The 22156-nt window shown below is 36.1% G+C and overlaps 1 protein-coding gene across 1 annotated transcript in view; it reads right to left on the reverse strand.

Annotated features, from left to right (window-relative positions):
- GNAS (GNAS complex locus) overlaps window positions 1-22156 on the reverse strand; it is a 115921-nt gene that overhangs the window by 50423 nt on the left and 43342 nt on the right. The window contains exons 4-5 of the mRNA XM_010569575.1: window positions 8373-8427; window positions 8168-8287 (exon numbers count right to left, since the gene is read on the reverse strand). Of these exons, the coding sequence (XP_010567877.1) occupies window positions 8168-8287; window positions 8373-8427 (175 nt within the window). The remainder of the gene's footprint in view (window positions 1-8167; window positions 8288-8372; window positions 8428-22156) is intronic.

The raw sequence follows: 22156 nt of genomic DNA on the forward strand, positions 1-22156 counted from the left end.
ATGTAGCTGGTGAATTAAATAATTGTTTCCAGTCACCACAGCATTCTGCTTTGTGGAAGCAATGAATTTCTACCTTTCAATGATATTTTTTTCTTTCTTCCAGTTTTAAAATGAAACTAACCTATTTTTAATGTCTAATGTCAAACTACTGAATGGTATAGCAAACGAAATGGACTACAGTGATTAATTTTTCTACAAGATGCTACAAATGGTTTCTTCCCTTTGAAAAAGCCTAGGTTCCTAGTCAGTGCTTTGATTTCTGGAAAACTTCAGCAGCCAAAACATACACAGCATAAACATTTTTTACTTAATTTAAATAGTTTTACACTTAGGTGTAAAAAGAGAGCACTTCCCATATTAAAGTTTATTTACTATATATGTACACACAGTTTCTAATCATACATTTTACTAAAGAATTGCTTTTTAAAAAAAAAACAAACAACAAACAAGTTCTCTCCTGTAGATAAAAAGAGTTTTGCATAAATTATGCATGCTCCTACAGAAATCCCAAAGACTTTATTGTTTCTTGGACCAAAAGAAACAGGACCAATAAAATGCACAGTATTGAATTCACCTACCAGCTGCTAAGGGACATATAGAGCCCTGAGTCACAGCACACATCCCGGAGTACGAGAGCCCCTCCACCATGCACCATAGGCAGCTGCTCCCAGCACAGCTACAGCGGCCACGTGGGACCACCGGGAAATTCCTGCACATCCGAAAGCTTGCTACTCCAGATAACAACTACTATGACAACCGCTGTCAAAAAAGATGGCCACCAGGAAATTTGCTTGGGAACCTAAAAACAAAGTTTTCTAACAGTATTTGCTCTTACTCATTAAAATAATGTCTAGTCACCAAATAAGTCAGATAGTACTTTATGCTTACGCTCAATACATTTTCATTTCAATTATTCATGAAAAAAGCTTTGTGTGAAAATAATATTTCTTAGTATGATGCAATGGGCTAGTTCACAGCCTAACAAAAATTTAAGGTACTGCAGACTGAAGCTGAAATTAAAAAAGATCACTTCCAATAAATTGGTTAGCAATGCCAGAATTGGCTAGATACTGCTATTCATCCATAAGAATAAAACATTCATATCGGGCATCTATCCATCTGGACAAAACCCAGAGATTTCAGGAGATTCATTTGCAAACCATTAGTAGTTATACATGTTTTAATTATGAGAAACAGAAGTGAAATCAAGTGGCTGCCTACCTCAGAGTCACTATACTAAAAGAAGGCTTCAAAAGAACTCTTTAATTAATCTGTATTCAAGAATTTACTTCTACTATTAAAGGATAGGAAAACCAGCTTTATTTAAGTCCTGTTAAACTCTGATCAAGTAAACTCAATTGGATTATCTAGAAGTCCATTTAGAAGGAGCTGCTCTGTGTAGATAAGATAATGGGAGATTTAAAAAAGAGCAAGTCAAGATTTCAGAGGATCTAGTCTGCTGATACTGTCTGTACTACTCTCCATTCCTTTTTGTTAACAACATTAACATTCTTGAGTTAAAAGTACTTCACATACCCACATTTTCTACCAATTTTGCACCTCAAGATGCATCTCCAAGATACATACATTATCACTATTTTACAGATAACAAGATACATAGGGCATTAAAAAAAAGTATATAGGACATTGGGGTGACTTGCTCAAAATCATAAAGAGTCTGGACAAGAAAAAGCAAAATCCTCAAATTTTCTCACTGTGATAGCTGCCCAAATTGCATACAATATTATCCAGACACCCAAGAAACCAGGCTCTGTGTCCCACCAGGGTTCCCAGCTTCCCATGGGTATTCCCACCAGAGAAAATGTTTTGCCTACTTTCACACCCCAAAATCTGTGACATTTAAGAGAGCCTCATGGGAAATGTCCCCCATTAAGAGTGAATACGTTTGTCATTACATTATAAAGCTAGTGATGCTGTCAAACCAGAACAGCTCTCTTCTTCTTTCATGATGTATTTAGACAGGAATAATAATATATCTATCATTATACACATCAGGGTGATTATCTACAGGGACAGATAATTTTGTTCTGTTGCCTACATAATTAAGGAACATTTTTGGCAGCAAAGAGATCCCAGTTCACATCTTTTCTTACTGAGATTCTTACTCTTGTTACTTTCTTGAAGACTTTGGTATCAAAAATATTTTAAGGACTCCTACCCCCACCTCTGACCCTGCTGTGCATTGATGTATTTGTACCACCTCATTTGTACCACACTGCCTACAGGCCATGTCATAAACCAGCCCTCAAAACTGATCCCTGTTAAAAATAATCTCCCCAAAATAGAAGAGAGAGGAGTAAGGGTTACCAGGGTTATTTTTAACCTGGATCGGTTCAATGGTCTGATTTATGCTGGGGACCCAACGGAGGTTTTTTTGGTGCAAGTAAGGGTGGCACATCATGGTGTGGAGGAGAGGGAAGGGATGGCTGTGGGCAGAGGGGATGCTAAGCTGGCTTTGAGGCTGAAGCCAGCATGTGGTAAAGCTCGGCCTCAAGGACACCACTCAGAAACCATAAAAAAACCCTATTCAGTAGCACTGGTAGTGAGAGATTCAAGATAACTACAATGGAGCAGTGTAATAAAAAATAAACCGGGACCAAAAAACCTGCAGATAATTTCACCAACACCCTAAAAATGATCGCGTCTCTTCTGAACATGTATTTTCCTAGATCTAGAGAGCCATAGGCTGGAGTGATTCCCCAGTTATTTTGCATTTCAATAGCTAATATTCTGAAATCTTTCTGAAGTTGTTATGGTATTTAAGAGACATCTTCTTCAGCTGACTCCAGATCAATTAAAAATAGGCAGTTGTAAATACTGTTCTGCTATTTTGAATATTTCATTAAACCAAGAGAATTATAAAGGGACTGTGACCCAATATAAATAGGTTTTATTTGGCAGCTTGGTTCAAATTGGTTGATCTTGGAAAGAGAAATGTCCACAGAACGAGAGCATTTCCTTTCCTCTTCTAAAAGAGCAAAAAGAAAGGGATGAGAAAAAGACCACTATTCTAGTTGGTACTAGGGATGGAGAAAATATCCTAACCACTATCTGGCACGCAGTACAGGAATAAAAATATCACCTCTACAACCCAGCTAACCCAACATCACCCTATATTTGAAACAGATATACAGCTAGTCAGAGTTACTGAAAATACTTATAAGGTTGATTTTTTACATTGAAAACATACACACACAATTGTGTTGAGCTGAATGCATCAAAGGACAATAGTGATAGAAATGCCATTAAGGAAGCCTCAACTACAAGCATAATTTCTTTTTTTTTTCCATTTTAACTGATGGAATAGTTGTTAAAAAAGCCTGAAATTTTGATTTGCAAGGTCTTTGTTCTTACACGCCACACTGATCCTGTAAAGCATGTATTAATCTGGTTACACAGAAAGTTAAAGAGTAAAATTTACTCCTACAAAATTTAGCTAGTGCGAGATAACTAAAAGAGCAGTTCTAGCACAAACTCGGGCAAGGTCTCAAATTTACTGCTCAAGCAAACCACTGCTTGTTTCATTAGAGAGCCTCAATTATGAGCATAGTTTATTTTATAATTTCTAAATCACTTATAAATTTATTCTTTTTAAAAAATATTATTTATCATGAGGTAATCTTAAAACACAAGCCCAGCAGCAGTAATTACATGTATGCCTTCAGATCTGTACCAATACATCAACACACAGATTACTACCTCATTTCTAAGGGTTTAACTAATGCGCATTCACAATCAGCTCCGTTATTAAAATTAAATGCTTCAGTTGTCTCAAATGACTTCAGTTTGATTAACTTGGAGGTTTTCTTTCTTCAACTTTCTTTTCCTTTGCTTAAAGTCATCATGCTGGCCAGTGACAATTTAATCGCATGATAAAAATCCAACTTGAATAAAGGCAACAATAATGGTCCTCCTTAAATAATAATCTTTCATAAAAAATTGGTACTGTAGTATTTTAGAAAAAATTGAGTTCTGCTTTCAGTAATTCTCTATGGAAAGCATGACCTCCCTGTTATTCTCAGTGTTCATGCAAAGTAGCAGGGCTAGACTTTTTTTGCAAGACTTAGTCATTTAATGTCCTGCCATTTTAGCAAGAATGTTTCCCAGTGATGCAAATAGAATACTACACACAATATTTATCAGTGCTATTCATAATAACAATAGATTACATGGACCTGATTACAATTCTGTTATTTCCATTCTGCTCTGCTCTAAGAAAAGGCTGTGCAACAAGCCTAATAAGAATAGATTTTACCTCCAAAAGGAGCAAAGTATTTTGCAAAACTAAATCAGAACAGCACTCCATTACCCATGGAGATATTATGTCCTCAAGCTATTTTAGAAGTCCACAATAAGCTAAGGCAGAAAATACTTCACGTAAAAACATGAACTTAGTTGTTTTGCCTGGAATATTACTAATTAGCATTCTCCGCAGGTTTTCAATGTGGTTATGTTCCTAGCCTCTATCAATTCACTTCAGTCACATAGTTTGGGGTTTCTTTTTGTAATTTGCATTTTAGAACCTGTCTGTTGAAAACATACCAAAGACAAATTGGACCATTGGCTCTGAGAGTGAAACTCTGCTAGGTTCTTGCCAATAGCGGTATGGTGAAACAACACGGAAGGACTGCAAAAGGAGCTACAGATTTGATCTACTAAATATTGCGATACTTTAAATCGCCAACATGATTATGTGGACAGAATTCCTTTCAGTAAGTACTACTCTTTTCCTTTCCCCATATGCTACTATTTGTATTCAAGAAATCTAATTGCTTAATACCAAGTGTGCTGAATTAATAAATCTCCAACATCCTAAATTTTCAATTTTAATGGGAATGTTTAACCTAGCATTGCATTGTACCAACATTGTTTTGAAATCGAGTTGGTTTTTTAATTATTTTTTTTATCATTCAATACAATATGCTGTATACAAATGACACACATTTCCTGTAAGTCAAAAACTGCAAACCAGACAGAGACACAAACTAAGAAAAGAATTAGAATATCAGAATACAAAAGTTGATCTTTGAATCCTAGATATGTAGAGCCAGACCCCTATACTAACATCACACTGTAAAGCTCCCACATTCTTCCTTTACTTTCTTCTGCCTTTCACACTACACTGAACCTTGCTGTTAGGAAACTTGAATTCTAGCTCCTGTACAACAGGTAATTACAAACACAGATTTTGGTGTGGACTTTAAACTTCATTTGAACTACTCCTTCATGTACAGAAGAAGGATGAAGTCTCTTACGTTGTAAAGAAGAACCCCTGTAGCTGGAGAAGAAACTACACAATCCTAGCGCTAAACTCTGTATGTCTGTGCATTGCCTTCTGGAGAGCTTGCTAAATTAATGTTTAGAAAAAGATGAATGGGCATTTAAAGGGAAGCAAAACAGACTTGTATTTTTAAAGAGTATGGTGCTAAGTACTCAGAACCCTCAAAGAATATCTCCTTGGTACATGAGTGTTCTTTCTCCCTACCTTCATGTTCTTCCTATGGCCAAGAAGAGCAGCATCAAATATTACACTGAGGAAAATATGCCTTCATAACAGCTGAAATATGATTCCCCATGAAGAAAATGGAAGAGACAGAAAGCAAGTTCTACAACTCAAAACAGACAGCATCACGTACTGATAACATTGCTTCGAATTCCCCTCCCTTCTTCTGCATTAATACTCTATATAGAAAAAGGTTTAGCTGCCAGTTTATGAAATTCTGGAGGAGAAAGTAAATAATCAAGATTTCCTTAGATATAAAGCATAACTAGCATAAGGCTATCCTTTTCATTTACAGAAAATTAATTTTTCTTCAAAGTACTTTTAATTAATTTATAACAAAGTCAAAATTATTCTTATAGAGGTACTGAAGGATCGTGTATTTCTGATACCATGCACTGAGAGTTGGCATCTAGGGACATTCTAGGTCTTAACTTGATTTAAAATACACAATTAAAATGCAGGTTGTTTTTCAGGTTCCAAAGGACTATAACCTACATTCAGACAAAATCGGAAATCAGGTACATATTAGTTTATATAATCACTGAGGGCTGAGGGAGCCAACAATACTCCTTCCTAGTGGCTCCTAACCTAGTGGCTAATGTATATCATCCAGTTTAAAACCTCAACCCTACAAACATTTACATATGAATTAGTTAATCATGCCAATGAAGCTAGCCACTAGTCAAAGTTATGCACACACCTAAACCTCTGTAGACTCAGGGCTTAAAAATTTAACACAGTACCTTTGCTCAGAGAAGAAAAGCTAGTTTTATTGGAGCACTGTTATTCCTGAAGTTGTGTGTCATTCAACACATCGAAGACTCTTCACTGAACTTGAAATTATTTATGGACTAGTAAGTGTATTTCTATTGCTTTAGACATCAAGGGCTTGCTACCATGTATCCTACCAGAGACGATACATACTGAATTATTAATTTTTATACACACTTGGCTTATTCACTTACCACTACACAATTACCCCTTCCTTTCAGGGGAAAGAAAAAGAATTTTTAAAAAATAACTGCATTCCAATTGAATAGAAGAAAAGAAAAAAAAACCCTCTGAGATAGAAGAGACAAGGAAAATCAAGTATTTCAGTACAAGGTAGGTCACAGGAACTTGTTACAGCATTGTTACAGATCACAACCTGAACTATCACAAAACAATGGGCAGTAGGAGCTGCGGGCACGCAGCCAGTTCAAGAGCACACAGGGTGGAGTAAGGAGCCACTGTCTTTTCTCTCGAATATTCCACTAAAACTATCTTCAAAGCACCATTTTTTTTTGTCCCCCTAGCAGAAGAGATCATCCATGAAGGGACCAAATACTCCTATGAATAATACTGTCAAGTGTCAAAATTAAAGAGGTGTCAAGTTAAAAATCTCAAAATCTCTGATTTATTTAAGATTCTTTAAGATAAATTTACTAATATTACATTTTATGTGCTAGAGAGGAATCATACATCCCCCTTTCTATCAACCTGTCTGTGCCTGCTGAACTTTGAAAATTACTGGATTTGAAGATTACAATGCCAGTTTCTCCAACTAATTGGTAATAGCACCTGACTTCTGTCTTGCACACGAAGTATGTGGTTTTGGTTGGTTGTTTGTTTTTTTCTTTTAATAAAGGCTGACCAAAGCAGAGAAATTCCCAGAAGCAGCAACAGTTGCAAAAGGTAACTGTCATTGGTTTCACAGACTAGCTTGTTCAATAATGTTTACAAATCAGAGTTACGAAAACCTTGCTGCGGTGCAAACTATCCCACATCTTACTACTATTTGCACTTGCACTTTCAAGCATCTAGGATGGACTACTGCTGGATACAAAATTCTGGTGTAAATGGATCACGATTTTGATACTTCATTGTAATTTCTACCCTCAGCCCTCTGGAACAGTGCACAGAGAGAGAATACAAGCTTTGAAACACTCCTATATTACTGCAAGTATAAGGTACCTCATGGCAAGTAGTGAAAAATACCTTCTCAGTGCTTAAAAGTTCAGTGTTTACAAACTGTATTTTCATGGGCTTCTGCTACTAGCCTAGTTGAGACACAGTAAAAATTAATCACAGTGAGTGGGCACAGAGTTATACCACCAACCAAATAATTATACTTTCTGCATTTACCCTGGGACTGCTGGCATTTTGAATGATTAACTAGGACTGGGAGGGTTGGGGCAAGGACGTAGTGTGTGGAGCCTTCGCAGAAAGTCTGGCTGACACAGCTGTCAGAGAACATGTCTGAATCGACAAGAAAACTCTACTATTCTTCCAAAGAGAGAAATACAGTATCACTAAATGCCAGCTAATCATCAACAGACTGCTGTGCGTATCTTCACTCCTTTTGGGCAGGGCAATTCCCAACAATATCCAAACTTTACTGCCAGCACCGTCCCTCTTCATTCTGCAGATGATTTCAGTAGAGCACAAGGAACTAGATAAGGGTCTCTGCGTTCATAAAGGATCAGCCTAAATATTTTAGCTGTGTTGCTATACACTTTATTTGATTAGCACTGACCAAAGACACCTACTGTAGTAATTCCCAAAGAGCAGCTCACTGTTTTTTGTAAATATTTACTACAGTGCAGTGAAACATAACAATTTGCGAAAAAGCATGACTGCAGCCTATTTGAATTATTTACTTACCGGTGGGAAATCAAAGTCTATCTGGTTAGCTAAATTTAAGATGTAGTCGATTCGAAACTGGTTCTCTGGATTGGCTAGTTCAACTGGAGGTGCCAAATTGCCCATTGCTGTCACTATTGTCTGCAAAGAAATAAAAATAAAATATTGCAGAAAGTGTCTAAATAGCTAGCTTTGAATAATTAAAAGCAATAGCTCCTAAGTTTACCTCTATAGCTTCTTTAATATTGTTTTTAATATCCTGAATTTTCATTTTCTTCTCCCTGTAATGAAAAAATACATTATTAAATTTATAAGCCATAAAAGCAGAATATTTTTTGAAACAGAACATGGACTAGAAAAGCATTCTATCAAAAATATATTGTCACTATTGACTAAAGTGCTCTCAGTTACTGAACATTTTTGTAGACAGACTTGACTAAATATCTCATAACTTTTCTACTTAAACAGTAAACATCTATTTGTATCCATAAATCAGTATCTAATTAGGCTTAAATAAAAACTTACTGCACTCTTAGACTGGGACTAAGACATTCTGCAAAATCAAACCGATTTTGATTCATTTGAATGCAAAATACTAGACATACATTGAAGTTATTTAGAAAAGCATGAACTGGAAACAATAGAGAAAAAATTGATAAGTTATTAAAAGTAAAAACAAAGGAAAGGAGACCAAAGAATCCCAAAGTACAAAAAAATTAAAACACAAAAATTATGTCATAGCAGAAAAAGCTAGAGCGGAGAACTCAACCTGACAGAGACAGTAAAACGAACAGTTTGGATGTAAAATCTAAAATAAATAATAAAGGGCCAATCCAAATATGTAAAATTACCTTTTAACTACAAGCTGAAGAGTAGGTTAGAAAACCACTTGGAATGCTCTATATAAGCACTATCATTTGGGATTAACTGCAACCAAATTAAAAAGCACTGCAGGCTGAAGCAAACTAGAGTGTAAAACATTGCCTCTACTATATTTGTATTGTATTTTATGTCAAATCTGACAATAGTTATTTTCAATGCTAAACAGTGCAATCAAAAGAACTGTACGAACAAACATTTGGTGTAACGAGGAACTAGCATCCTAAAGGTCTTACTAGTATTGAGCCCGCAAACTCTAACTTAATTGTGATGCACCATGACAAAATTTTTAATTATTAATTTCTTGTTATATGCAGCATAAAATTGCTACTTTGAGGTAAACCAAGTTAGCCATGTAATTACTAAAAAAAACCCCAGCTAAATTGTCTAGTGACCTTTTAATCTTCATGAAACTGTTTTTACAGAATGCTTTCATTATCTGAATATTTATACCAACTATTATTAATTTTTTTCATTTTGAAAACTAACATTTTTCCAGCACAGTATCCCAGAGACTTCAAACTACCAACAGTATGTTGTTTTTTTTTTACCCTTTAAAAAGGTACTGCTCGCACTTTCAGCTTACAGACCAAAGCTTGAAAAACTCATTTTACTGAGTTAATTAAGTACTCATATTGCAAATGCTTTTTATCACTTTTTCCTTTCTATAATTATTCACAACCAACAACTAAAATGAAACTGAAAGCATATTCACCAATCAAGAAGGCAGAAGAACAGCAGAAAAAAAAAGTACTGATTAAATAAGGCAGATGCAGACATCCAAGACTGGTGGGAATTTTGGTTATCAAATGAAAGATTAATGCAACTTTTGTAAAAGATAGGGTCAAGGAAAACACCACCATGCCAGCTGCATGTTACGCTGCCTTTTAGATACAGACGTGGAGGATCTTACTATACATTCTACAGTTGTGAAAGCGTGGTTGCATGCAAGTGCTGCTCTTACAGATGGAAAGCAAACAGCAGCATCAAATCAGCTCATTCAGGATGACTTAGCTGTGTAGAGAACATGTCTGAATCAGCAGCAGAACTCTACCAAACAGAAACGCAATTATCCCTAAACATCAGCTCCTCATCACTGACCACTGCATATATTCTCAAAACTGTGGGTCAGGGCGAGGAAGGTCAGTGAAGCCTGATGCAGAAAGAAAATTAAATGATCAATCATCAGATGTAAATTCTTGGTTTCCCTAGACTTCTTGATCTACCTACAGACCACATTATTCCTGAAGGCTACCATTTTTTTGCTTTTGGGATTTGGCACTGGTGATGGGAACAAGGCAGTGAGCCAAGAAAGGCCAAAAGCACTGAACTAAGGAAAATAAATAAGACAGGAAAAGAGAGGAAATACTGAGGCCTTTTCACCCTCTTCCTTCCCATCTTCAATGTTTTCTATTGCCCCAGGTCTTAAGAAATTCTCCATTCCACAAACCAAGACTTACGGTAAGTGTACAAGTACTGTATTTTTCAGATAGTGCACGTATGATTGCAAAAACATCAGACACAAAATTATGTTCCTTTATTAAAAAAAATAAATGGTATGAAAGCAGGAAATGTTTATCAATAACAGTGTAAGCAATTTAGCTTCATTTTGCCTCCAATTTTCAGCTGGGTCTTGAACTTAATGAACATGTATCCAGATTCCACCCTATTGAGATCAAAAGGGCAACTGATATGCTGAAAGTTAAGCAAGATATCAGTATTTTTAAAGCATTAAGTCGAGAAAAAATATTCAGTCATTTTGCTTTGTTTCAGAACATCATTAGACAGACAGAAGTTTAGAGAGTCTTCTGTTGGGGGGGTGTTTATGTGTGGGGTTTTTTTCTTTGTTTGTTTTTTAAGCAAACTATAATTATATTCTCTCCCCTGGAACACTTGGAGATAACTGTCTCAAAGCACCAGCTAAATGCACATTTACCTGACTCTTCCATACCATACAATAAACCACATTAATTTTATTATAAGTTTTAGTCAAACTTTCACATTTACACCTCTTCACTGATCCTCACGCTACTAGTGGCACTGCAAAGCGATAATGAATATGGAGTGATGTAGAGCTACAGCAAGCAACAAACAGCTTGATAACCATCATCATCCTTACAACAAGAATACTCATAGTTCCTATTTCTGGTTTTGTTGCCATAGCCCTATAGCATGCCCAGTAAACAAGGAATCTTATTACACAGCAATGAATGTATCATGTCATTATAATGTTTACTAAGCATAAATTTTCCATGACAATGAGATACTTTATTCTTCTGGAATGCAACATGTTCATCAATCACCCATCCAACAGCTTAGATACTACTGTAACTTCTCTTCAAAAAACAAAAGGTGAAACTCATTTTATTCAGGGACTAATGAAGTACAGTAAACAAAAGCTAAGCTGCACCTCTGCTGTCCCTTAGCTCTGCTTGAATTGTTTTTGAGAAATCCCAGACAGGTTGCACCTCAAATTTCCACAAGTAATTGAACTTACTTTCCCCAACCATGAAGACTGAATATCCAACTTAGAAACAGATTCTTGCTTTTTTCTTTCTTATTCCTGGGTGCCAGCATGATGGCCAAAACTACTAAAGAAAAAAGCTGGGCAGCCAAAATGTTTTCCTCTGGAACAGACTGAGGAGATTGGGAATAGCACCATGCTATCCTGCCTAATGAACGACTGCTGTCTCTGCAGGCCTGTTCTGTATCTTTAGATGCTGTAGGTTAATAAGGTCATATTTTTAATCTTGTTTAAAACTTTTGCTTAGGCTGTGTAGGGTAGGCCAAACAAAGCATTAAACTCTATTAGTTGAGGATTATAAGAAAAATCTCAAATCCTGCTGTTTTCAATATTTAAATGGGCCAAAGCAAAGCTGCACATAGCTTTCAGGAAAACTAATAAAGTCTATTTTAGGTACTATAAAAAAAAAAAAAGATGAGATTTTAATTCAAATAACATGAAATCAGAATGACAAAAAAGGTCAGGAAAATCAAATATTCCTTGAAAACAAATCCAATCAGTGTTTAGTAAAGAACTTCTCCACCTGTGGCTGAGCTTTAGTATTAAAATGGCAACATTTTTACTTAGACTTTGTCAAATCTTACATGCAATGAACACACTACCAAACATTATCAGAAAGTAAACTAATTTAATTTTAATTTTAATGTTAATTTCTGGTTTACTTTCCAGATAATATGAAAAACCATTACTTGGAACTTGGAAAAAATATTTACAGTTTAAAAAGAACATTCCAGAGGACCAAGGATTCAGCTCACCCAGTATAAACATCTCACAGGTAGAAAAGTTAAAGAAATTCAGTGCTGAAATGAATGGTCAAAACAAAACATGTTAAAGAATTAAAAAAAAAAAAAAAATAGAAGAAAAAAAGAAGTACTAAATCCTGTGACCCCTTTATGACATTAATCTAAATTCCTGAAAGCAAAGAAGTTTGAATTTATTGGTCACTACTAATAGGTTAAGAAGCCAGGGATGCCTTGTTGCAAAGTTCTGTTCAATGCACAGAATTCGGGCAAGATTGAAGAGAAAAATACAAACTACCTAGTTTTAAATCAGAATGTAGCATATTACTCCTTTTTTCCAGCAAAAAGTAGATAGATTTTATGAACAGAAATGAAATGATATGTTTCTTTAAACCCTACAAACCCATGATAAGATAGCCAGAAAAAATCCAAAACATGGAGAGTGCAAAGCAACAACAATAATTTTTTTTTCCCTTTAGAAGGAAAGATAGCCATGATAATATAGCACTATAATTTTAACATATATTAATTATCTAAGTTAGTGGGGAAACCCTCCCCACATCTCCCCCAAATCCCCTGATTATACAGGAAACTCCACACTTTAAATGCAGGAATACTTTAGGAACCAAATGTTAGACATGTCATGAAGAACACTGTGAAGAGGTAAATTTAATGCTGTGGAATGCATCATTTGAGTGAAAGTAAAAAGACTTTGATCAGATAATATGCAACAGAAAAAGGCTTTTAATGAGGGTCAGTGATGATTGCCAATTAATCCTACTATGAACATGGCCTAAAAAAGGAACATACCCTGGAACATGAATACTTACAATGTGAATACAAAATATTGGAACGTTCTTTGCATATTGCAGATATAAATGCTACCTTTCATTTTTGCAAAACGTCATTTTCTTTCTCAGTTTGTCTTTTAACACATGATAGCCTAGGTGCAGCCTTAACATAACAAATAATGCCACATAATGGTTTGCAATTTAATAGTGTGTATACATTATTTCACCACAAGCGAGCTTGTCTAAAATCCTGAAGGGTATGTAACAGCATGGGCAGAGCACACCAAGCGAATGACTGGCTTTGCATTATATAAAACCCCCAAAACCATGTTAAAATGTTCTTTATTAATTATGTTTCCCAATTTTTTGTAGTTCTCAGGATGCTGTTGCAAATAATAAAAAAAGCAGAAAGTTTCTCTTTAAACTTGTATTGTAAGATGTACATGCCTGGAGAGTATATATAGACCATTTTAATAGGGCATATTAAAATGTAATCACATAATGTTAATAAAAAGCGTTAGCCTTTGTCTTCTTTATAAGGTTGTAAACAGTCTGACTTCTATCACCTTCAGTGATTGTTATAATACATAAATTACCTTTATTTCTGAAGCACTGTCAAACTTTGCTCACTCTTGAACTTGCTGACATAACAATTCTATCTAGTGAAAAGCTTCCCCTGCCTGTGCAAAGCACTGCCAGTTAAGTGAATCAACTTGCAAGTATAAGAGCCAGAATAAGAATCTTACAAAACAATTAATTTGCCTTTGGCTTTTTGTAGGAGAAAATGACATTGCTGTGTTTCAACACAGGTGCATCTCAGTTTGCTTTCAGGTATTACCAACAATCATGAACACACAGGGAAGTAGCCACGGGCTGTCCCCTTTCTGCTCACCTTCAAAAGCCCATTGCAGCTACACATTGAAAGCAAATGAAAAGTTAATACATCAATTTCATTTTAAAACACAATTCACTTCTTTGACAGGCAGTCATACACTTCACAGGCACATGGGCTTTAAACATAGCTATTCATCTAAATATGGTGTCTTTGATGCAGTGAAACATGCTTATGGATTTCATAAACATTCCATAAAATCTGCATTAAAATTTGTTTACTGCACGTTATGGAAGTTAACAAAAATGCAAACAGCACTACCTGCCAATCCACCTCATAAAAACAAAGAAGTGCAGTCAACATCTTCAGACACAAGACCACAAGTAAGGAAGTTCAATTAAGATTTTGCTACCAATCCACATTACAAAAATTCTGCGGTACTTTACAATTCAACAATAAGATAAATTTGGTTTAGCAGCCTGGGTTATTTCTAACAAAACAACATGACAATTATCTCAAAATATAACAGCTAGAATGGCAAAGAGGGCAGAGGCCAAGTTAGAGGCACTTAAAAACAGGGGAAAATAGGTGCCTATTCAGAGTGAAGCTGAAATAATTCATCTTAGACCTATGACAAAATACCAATTTTACAGACAAAACTGCTAAAATGCAATAGCAAAAACCACTGAATATAATTTGCAAATTGAACTCTTCATTTATATCACACCACAGAGATACCTCAGTAATTTTGCCAACTTCAAAGAGATTTTCTATTTTCTACTGTTCAAGAACAAAAAGGACAAGCACATGCAGTACCATGGGGTAAGAGCTACCATGCATCAGCAGTGCAGCAGTAACTCTGTACTGCTTCCGACAGGAAATATGATTTAGTTGGGTCCTCACTTGCAGCAGAATTGAAAGAGATTTTCTAACCACATTAATACTTTGTTCTTGATAACTCTGTCACCCTGTAAGATGAAATAAAGTTACCCAAAGGCATAGCTAGCTGACAAAATGTAATCTAAAGCACTCTCCATAGTGAATGCCATGCGGGTAACATTGACCACGTACGTATCAAGCATCTCACTGAAAGCAACAGACCCTTGCTCCTGCTGGATGCAGAAATATAGTTTCCCCTCCTTAATACTATGGTCTTCATTTTACACCACCTTTTCCCCCCAACATCTACCTCACTTCGAAGATTCTTGGGTTTATTTCTCCGACATTCTGGGTATATATGGGTAACAACAAATTGTACCATCTAGCTACCAAAGAGGTTTCACTGTGAGAAGAAGTAATAATAATAATAGAAAAAGACCAGCTATGAGGATGGACTATTTGCTTTCTCTGTAAATAACACCCTTTGGAAAAAGAAAAACCCAGCAGGTTGAACAATTTTGTCACAATACACTTTGATTTAAAGACACGGTTAAAAATTAATTATGTTGGACAGATCTAATTGTGACCTAAATGATTTGGGAGACCTTAGTTCAATTATCCCCTGAAGCATAATCACTTTCACACACACACAAACACATGATGCAATATATAGAATAGACAATATATACAGGGCTTTCACAAGTTCCCTTTTAAATATTGGAAAAAGCACTATAAACTGCTTTACTGTTGCTTGTTTTAATACATTACAATATTTACCTCCATGAGCTACATGCGCATCTATGTGGTCATAAATAGATGACCATATGATAAGAAATGTAAGCGCAAAGAGATACCTGCTATTTATGGAATGACAGAATCATACTCTAAGTTAAAAGGCAAGAAATAGAAATTACTGAAGCATTGATAAAAAACGTATCACAGCTCTGTGAAAGCAGAGATGATGTTATTTTTGATCTTTATTTACACTGGAGTGTTAGGGGCTAGGGGTGTGACTTGTTTCTTATCTTATGGAACAGTACCATAATGACATTACTATAAAACTCTAAAAAAAGCATCCTTAAATATAAGCCTAATAAACTCAGTGTTTAGGTTTATTTTACCTGTGCTCATTGTGTCATCCCAGGTGTAAAGGTTAAAGAGTAACTTTAATCCACCTCCATGGCCCTCTGATGCTAAGACTGGTTGCGGGCAGGTTTGGCTCCTGATGAAGTTGAAGGAGCCAGGAGGGTGGCGGGATGCACACCTGATGGCTCTGTCCCAAAGGCTGCTCCGGCAGGCAGGAACAGCCCAGGCACATGGCACCCTCCTCATACCATCTGTCCAGCTGGATGTGGCACAGAGATGCTATTCTGGCTCTAAGCCACCTTGGGGCTCCCCTTCTGCTTTGCAGATTCTTATGTAAAACCAGTTTAACTGGTTTACAGTCCCTTTATACCCGTAAGTGGCACAAAGAGACCATCACAGACCCAATATTAAGCAGCATAATTCTGCTTATACTGCTCCATTTACCTCAGCTAATTAACTAGCAATAGTTTAGGTAAGGAATGAAAATAGAAGTGTTCACAAAGAGCTCTGTGATGTATGAGGTTGACAAAGGCCCTTTAATTCATACCATGCAATTAAACACCTTTGTAAATTGCAAACTTGGTCTCTAGCTCTTCAGGCATGCATACAGAGGATAACACAGCAGTTTCATTTTCTTGCTCTGAGTACAGGTAATTAAGCGTATTACAATAAAAGGTGTCCTCAAAAGTTTAGTATTCTCTCGAGATGCTTGATACAATAATTAACAAGGCTAGAGTCTTCAGAGTACACTTTGTCATTCTTTTCTGGTACAGAAGAACATCTCTCAGAACCAGCAGGAATAGGATTCGAGTCAAACTTGCTGAATCATCTTGCCTTGTACAATTCACTATTTTGAGATAACCATTTCAAACTGCTGTCAGGAAGCACAAAGACATTTTTTTAAATTTATTTTTTTTTAGCTCTGTGAGTGCAGTCATTAACACAGAAAAAAAGGAAACATGCACATTGGCCATCACCTTTTTGAAACATTTATGTCCAACTGTGCAACAGCACTGAAATACAGCACCTGACACCTCTCAGGACATACTTTACTCTCTGCTGTTTCAAATTGTCTGCAGACCTAATCTACTAGGGTCTCCCGAGTGACCTGATTGGGTCTATTGATCTCTTCATGTCCAGAAAAAATACTGTCGTGTGAGTACATGCTGACCAGACACTGCAGTATACATGGATCAACAGCACCTTCTGTTAAAACTGGGGTATTTGCTGTACTGTTCATCGATTCATCCTTGGTACTGCAGAGACTTTGCTTTAAAATACAGGCAGGTTATGGCAGCGTTACTGGGGGTCTTGTTCTCACCCTAGTTTTCAGGCACTTTCAAAGTACTGTTGTCTGAACTTTGAAACATTGATTTGATGAGCACCCTATGAGTTTCATTTGCTCTGACACTGTTTTGTGAATGTCTGTATGCTAGTAATTTCTTCAGCCAGGACTAGGTATGAAGCTTTCCAAAGAGGGCAATCACATCCCAAAGCTCTTCAGGGGTTTGCGTACAAGAATGAGAGGAATAGCTCCTATAATGGCTAATGACCTCACTGCTGCTTAAAACTAAAAAAGTACACAGCTGGCTAAGTGTCAATATTAAATGGAAAGAAGCCCTAAAATAAAAATGGCTGGAACACTGGATGCCAAATAAGTATACACACAGACCAGCCCAGGCAAGATGCAATGCAGTATGGAAGACAGTAACAAGACAGGTGGAAGACGGCCAGTCCTGAAAATCTCTTATTTTTTTAGTGATTATGATGTCCACTATCATCTGAAACACTTCTAGCACGTGATATTGAAGACAGGCTTGCCTCTAACAGTGACAAAACCCAAGGTTTTTAATCCAAACCCCTGCACATTAGCAGGTAAGACACAGATGTCAAAAGGACAACAGCACAACAGAAACAGAAAAAGGGGAAGGCTGAAATTTGTACAATGTGGTGCCCTACTGGAGACAAGGTAAATTCTACAAAACATGTTTCTACAAGCAATCACTGTAACTTTTGTCTGAATTACCTACTTTTATTCTCACTCCACCTTTCCAATTTCTTCCTTTAATACAACTAAAGGCCACTAAAATACACAAAGAGCTTCGACTGTGATAACAGAGCTTTCCAATTCCACTAAGAGAACAACTGAAATAGCTACTTTTTTTGCTTATTGGGGACATACACTTTAGTTGTTCAGAAAAAATTTGTGTGCAATCAAGGTTTGCTAACATAACATCTGGGAAAATTACTACAATATTCAAATGCACATGTGCTCACAAAGATTCAAATTTAAGTGCTATTTGATCACAGAAATTCTTAGATACATCTGATCAGGGCAAATACAAAGTGTCATTGAGTCATCTGATCAGTAACAGTTAACAACAGGTACCTGCAAAGAGCTATTTGCTACCAATTGATAGTTAAAAAAACCCAAACATTTGTGAGTTAGGACAGAAAATTCAAAGTACACATTCCACCATGAAATATTCACTCAACTATTAATTTCAATTTAAAACTCAGTTCCAAATATTAATCAAGGAATGAAGCAAAGAAGGCTTCCCCTTCGTTGTGAAATGACCTGCAACATGACTGCATTTTCCTGAAAATTTTGCGTTTGCTTCACTCAAAAAATAATTATCTAACATATTTCACCATTTTTCCCATTATTTTTTTTTAAATTCAATTGAACTCTCAATGACCCCAACCTTTATATTTCCTAAATGCTGCAGGATTTAGTATAGATAGCCTCCTGAGTTCAGAATGACAGTCTGAAGAGGAAAGCAGTTAAGGCAGTGAATGTAGACTTTCAGCACCCAAAAACCAGGGGGGACAATTTGGAAAGGAACACAGTAACTGTTTATTAAACTTATGCAGCTGTCACCGAAAGATGACCTTAGATTTCAGCAAGATATTAACATTAAAAGTTTAGTCCACCACACATTTCTTACGGCAGCGTTGGACTGCTTTCACTGAATCAACTATTTTCTCTACAGCTGTAGATCTGGAATTTGTACCACTGACAAAGTCTGAATCAAGGAAGATTTCCACAGTTATCTCCAAGGACGAAGAGTTGGTACATGTAACTTTAGTTATAAGCCTTAAAGAATTGCCTAAATGCTTACAAACTCAGCATTATCAGCAGAAACTAGAACAGCCCCTACTGACTTAGCTTTTGTGAAGTTCCAGTTCACAGTCATTCGTAACAGTGTGCTGTTGTTTCTAAATGGTGATTTCCATTATACACTTTATTAAAATCCAGATTTCAATAGAAAGCTAGTTTTGTGAAAAACACTACAGATGTCATGTTTCCATGTAAACAATTAGCACAACATTCCCACTGAAATCCCCAGAAAAAAATCTTGTGAAATTTGTCAAGTACTGTTAGATTTCAAGAGTTGTAGTTGTGTGTTTATACTTCCAGACAGTGTATGAATTTACTATGACTGTGCATGTAAACTCATTTTTACAACACAGAGTAACTACATATTGGAATGAGCAAATCTGAAAATCTGTCCCTTAAAGATCCAGACTAGTGCACAGGGAGGCAGGTGTAACACAACAAATAACAAGGCAAGGTGCTGACAACTTTGGCTCTAATCCATCAAAGCACTTAAGCACATGTTTAATTTTAAGCACATGAGTAATTCTATCAACTTTAATAGGGCTACTCATGGTTTAAGTACTGTGATGGATAGGGGCCAGAATGCGCAGAACCTTTAAGAATGCTGCACGGCCTATGTTATTCGAAGAAAAAACAGCATTCTTCCACTGAACAATTAAGTTATAAAAGCTTTGGAAGCAACATTTACCATGAGTTGAACACAGCTCTGCTTATGTAAACAGAGATGCGAGTTATTCTGCAGTCTTTGAAGATAAAATACAATGCAAGTTCTCATGTGCAAGATGTCCATGTATCTTTAGTTTGCCCTTCTTTTTTCTCTGACAGCTCTGTGTTGTGGCCATATGTCACCTATGCCCATCACACTGTGCTTTGAAACAGAGGGGATCACAGTTAAGCAGTCTTAATGCAGAAAAGACCAAAAGCTTTGCTACTAGTTACACTTGTTTGAAAACATCAGTACTACAGCCTTTCAAATGTAAGCTTGCCTGTACAGACATCAGCATAGCACAGTTTCAACTGTAACTGGCTTAGCAGTTCAGTAACTCCTCTGTAACATCAATTATTTTGGATATTCAAAGCTGTACGCGTGCCTCTCTTGTACACGTATAATGTGTGGCAAGTTCAGGTGTTTTTAAGTAAAAATATGATTTCTTTAAAATATTTTATACAGTCAATGTTAAGGATGTTAAAAAAAAACCAAAACACCTGCTTTGCAAATTTCAAGCTAGGACAGCTTCTATAAATCACAGGTGACTGACTTGATCTCTCAACTACTCACCAGAAAATTCTGGATCTTGTTTTATCTGAATATGGCTCCAAAAATTGTTACCAAGTTTTAGAAAACAGTTTTATTGAAAAAGAAGAGAATGAAACAATTTGAAAAATCCTTTACAGACATCTTCCAGGAGATCAAATCAGTCTCACTAAATAGTAACACATAAGAATCATCTAGTTTTATCCCTGTACTCCTAAGCTGGAAAAGCTCCAGAAAAATTTTGGTTATATAGCCATATTGTCCCAAATGTACAGTGAATTCTAACAGCTTCTAATATAATATCAATTAATATCTGCTCTGAAACAAACAATGGAGAAGAAGTAAAAGGCAATTAAATGATTCCTGTACCCAGGGACCAACTCTACCCCCCCATACCAAAGGTAATGTTACAGTTTCTGTCTGCTTACTACCAAATCCCCAGCCAATAACAAATGTGGAAGGGAAATGTATGGCTAACTGGAAAACAAATCTCTTCTGCCAAACATTTCAAGAATTCCAAACTTCTTCCTCACTTTAGAGTGGAATAAAATTGAAGCTGATTATTATTTGTCTTTTCTTCCCCATCGTATCACATAAGTGTACCATAGGATATAAAAACAAAGCAGCAGGTAACCTGTTGTACTTTTCTTGCAGTGTAAATTAGGGGAACTCAAAACTTCTTTTCAAGAGCAGGGAAAACGAAGGCCATGCAAGACCATCACTTGTAGGTCTGTCTTAATTCTAATGCTGTCTCAGACCTTTAAACTAAAATTTATTCCCTCCCTGATTGCTACCACTCAAAATTTGGTACAGTATAGTTTTTGCTTTGACTGTTCCTAATAGAACCTAAAATTAATACAGCTATTTCACTCCTTGATTTGTCAACAAGTATGATTAAGAACAAATGTGTGTTTAGGTTTGGGTTTTGCTATTTTTTTTTTTCCTTTTCTTCTTGTTCTTTTTTTCCTTAATTTTTTTTTTTTAACTTGCTGGTGAACATGCACCAAAGAGAACACAAAAATAAATAGCTTTTCTGTGGATTATGTTTTCTGAGACATCTTCAGCAAGGGAATTATATACTACTACTTATTAGATGGAATTTATAGAAAATGAAGTACACTACCAGGGGACTTTAAAATTCCCTTAAATACAATTCAAAAAGAGAATGCTTTGAATCTATGTCACTGCAGAGTCTCTAATTTTTGCCAGAATTCTCAGCTTACTAAAACAGTGTCTCTAGTGCGGTACATTAACGCATTTTGTAGTGCTATTACTGTTAACAGTTTTAATAACAATTCTGACAATTTCTAACTTAAAATGCTTTTTAAGTTATCACAATAGAGTTTTTTATAATTATTTTTGTATAACAAATGAGCTTATCTGTCTTCTAGTACTTCTACTTCACTTGTATACATCTATCACAGCAGTACTGTGTGACAGCACAAGCTTATTATCCTTGTAGATAAGGGAATGGAGGCAAAGTGACTATGTCTCCAAAAGGCAATTCAGAATAACTATGACAGAAGTAAGCTTTTCTCTAAAAAAAACAAAAAAACCCAACAAAAAAAACGTTTAGGAGGTCAAAGCACCATATTAGGCTCCTATATACCAGAAGCCAAAAAGCAAGCCAAAACAAACAAAAAAAACCCCCAAAACACCACACCCCATGCCTCCAAAAAAATCTACATAGCATTACTCTTCTCTGAGCGAATTCCTCAGCATCACACACAACTCCCAGCTCAGGTCATCTTTATTTCAGGTTAGTGTGGCCAATGCTTTTACATTTTCCCATCTTTAAAATAAGGAAGGTACTTCATCTTGTGAAGTTCACTGTCCTCACAGCTTCCAGCAACATACTGGTTAACCAGGGCTCTGTTATTCTAGATTCAGACATAGACACTGT

The sequence above is a fragment of the Haliaeetus leucocephalus genome, unplaced genomic scaffold (assembly GCF_000737465.1).
Source record: "Haliaeetus leucocephalus isolate CR32 unplaced genomic scaffold, Haliaeetus_leucocephalus-4.0 Scaffold273, whole genome shotgun sequence".
NCBI lineage: Eukaryota > Metazoa > Chordata > Aves > Accipitriformes > Accipitridae > Haliaeetus > Haliaeetus leucocephalus.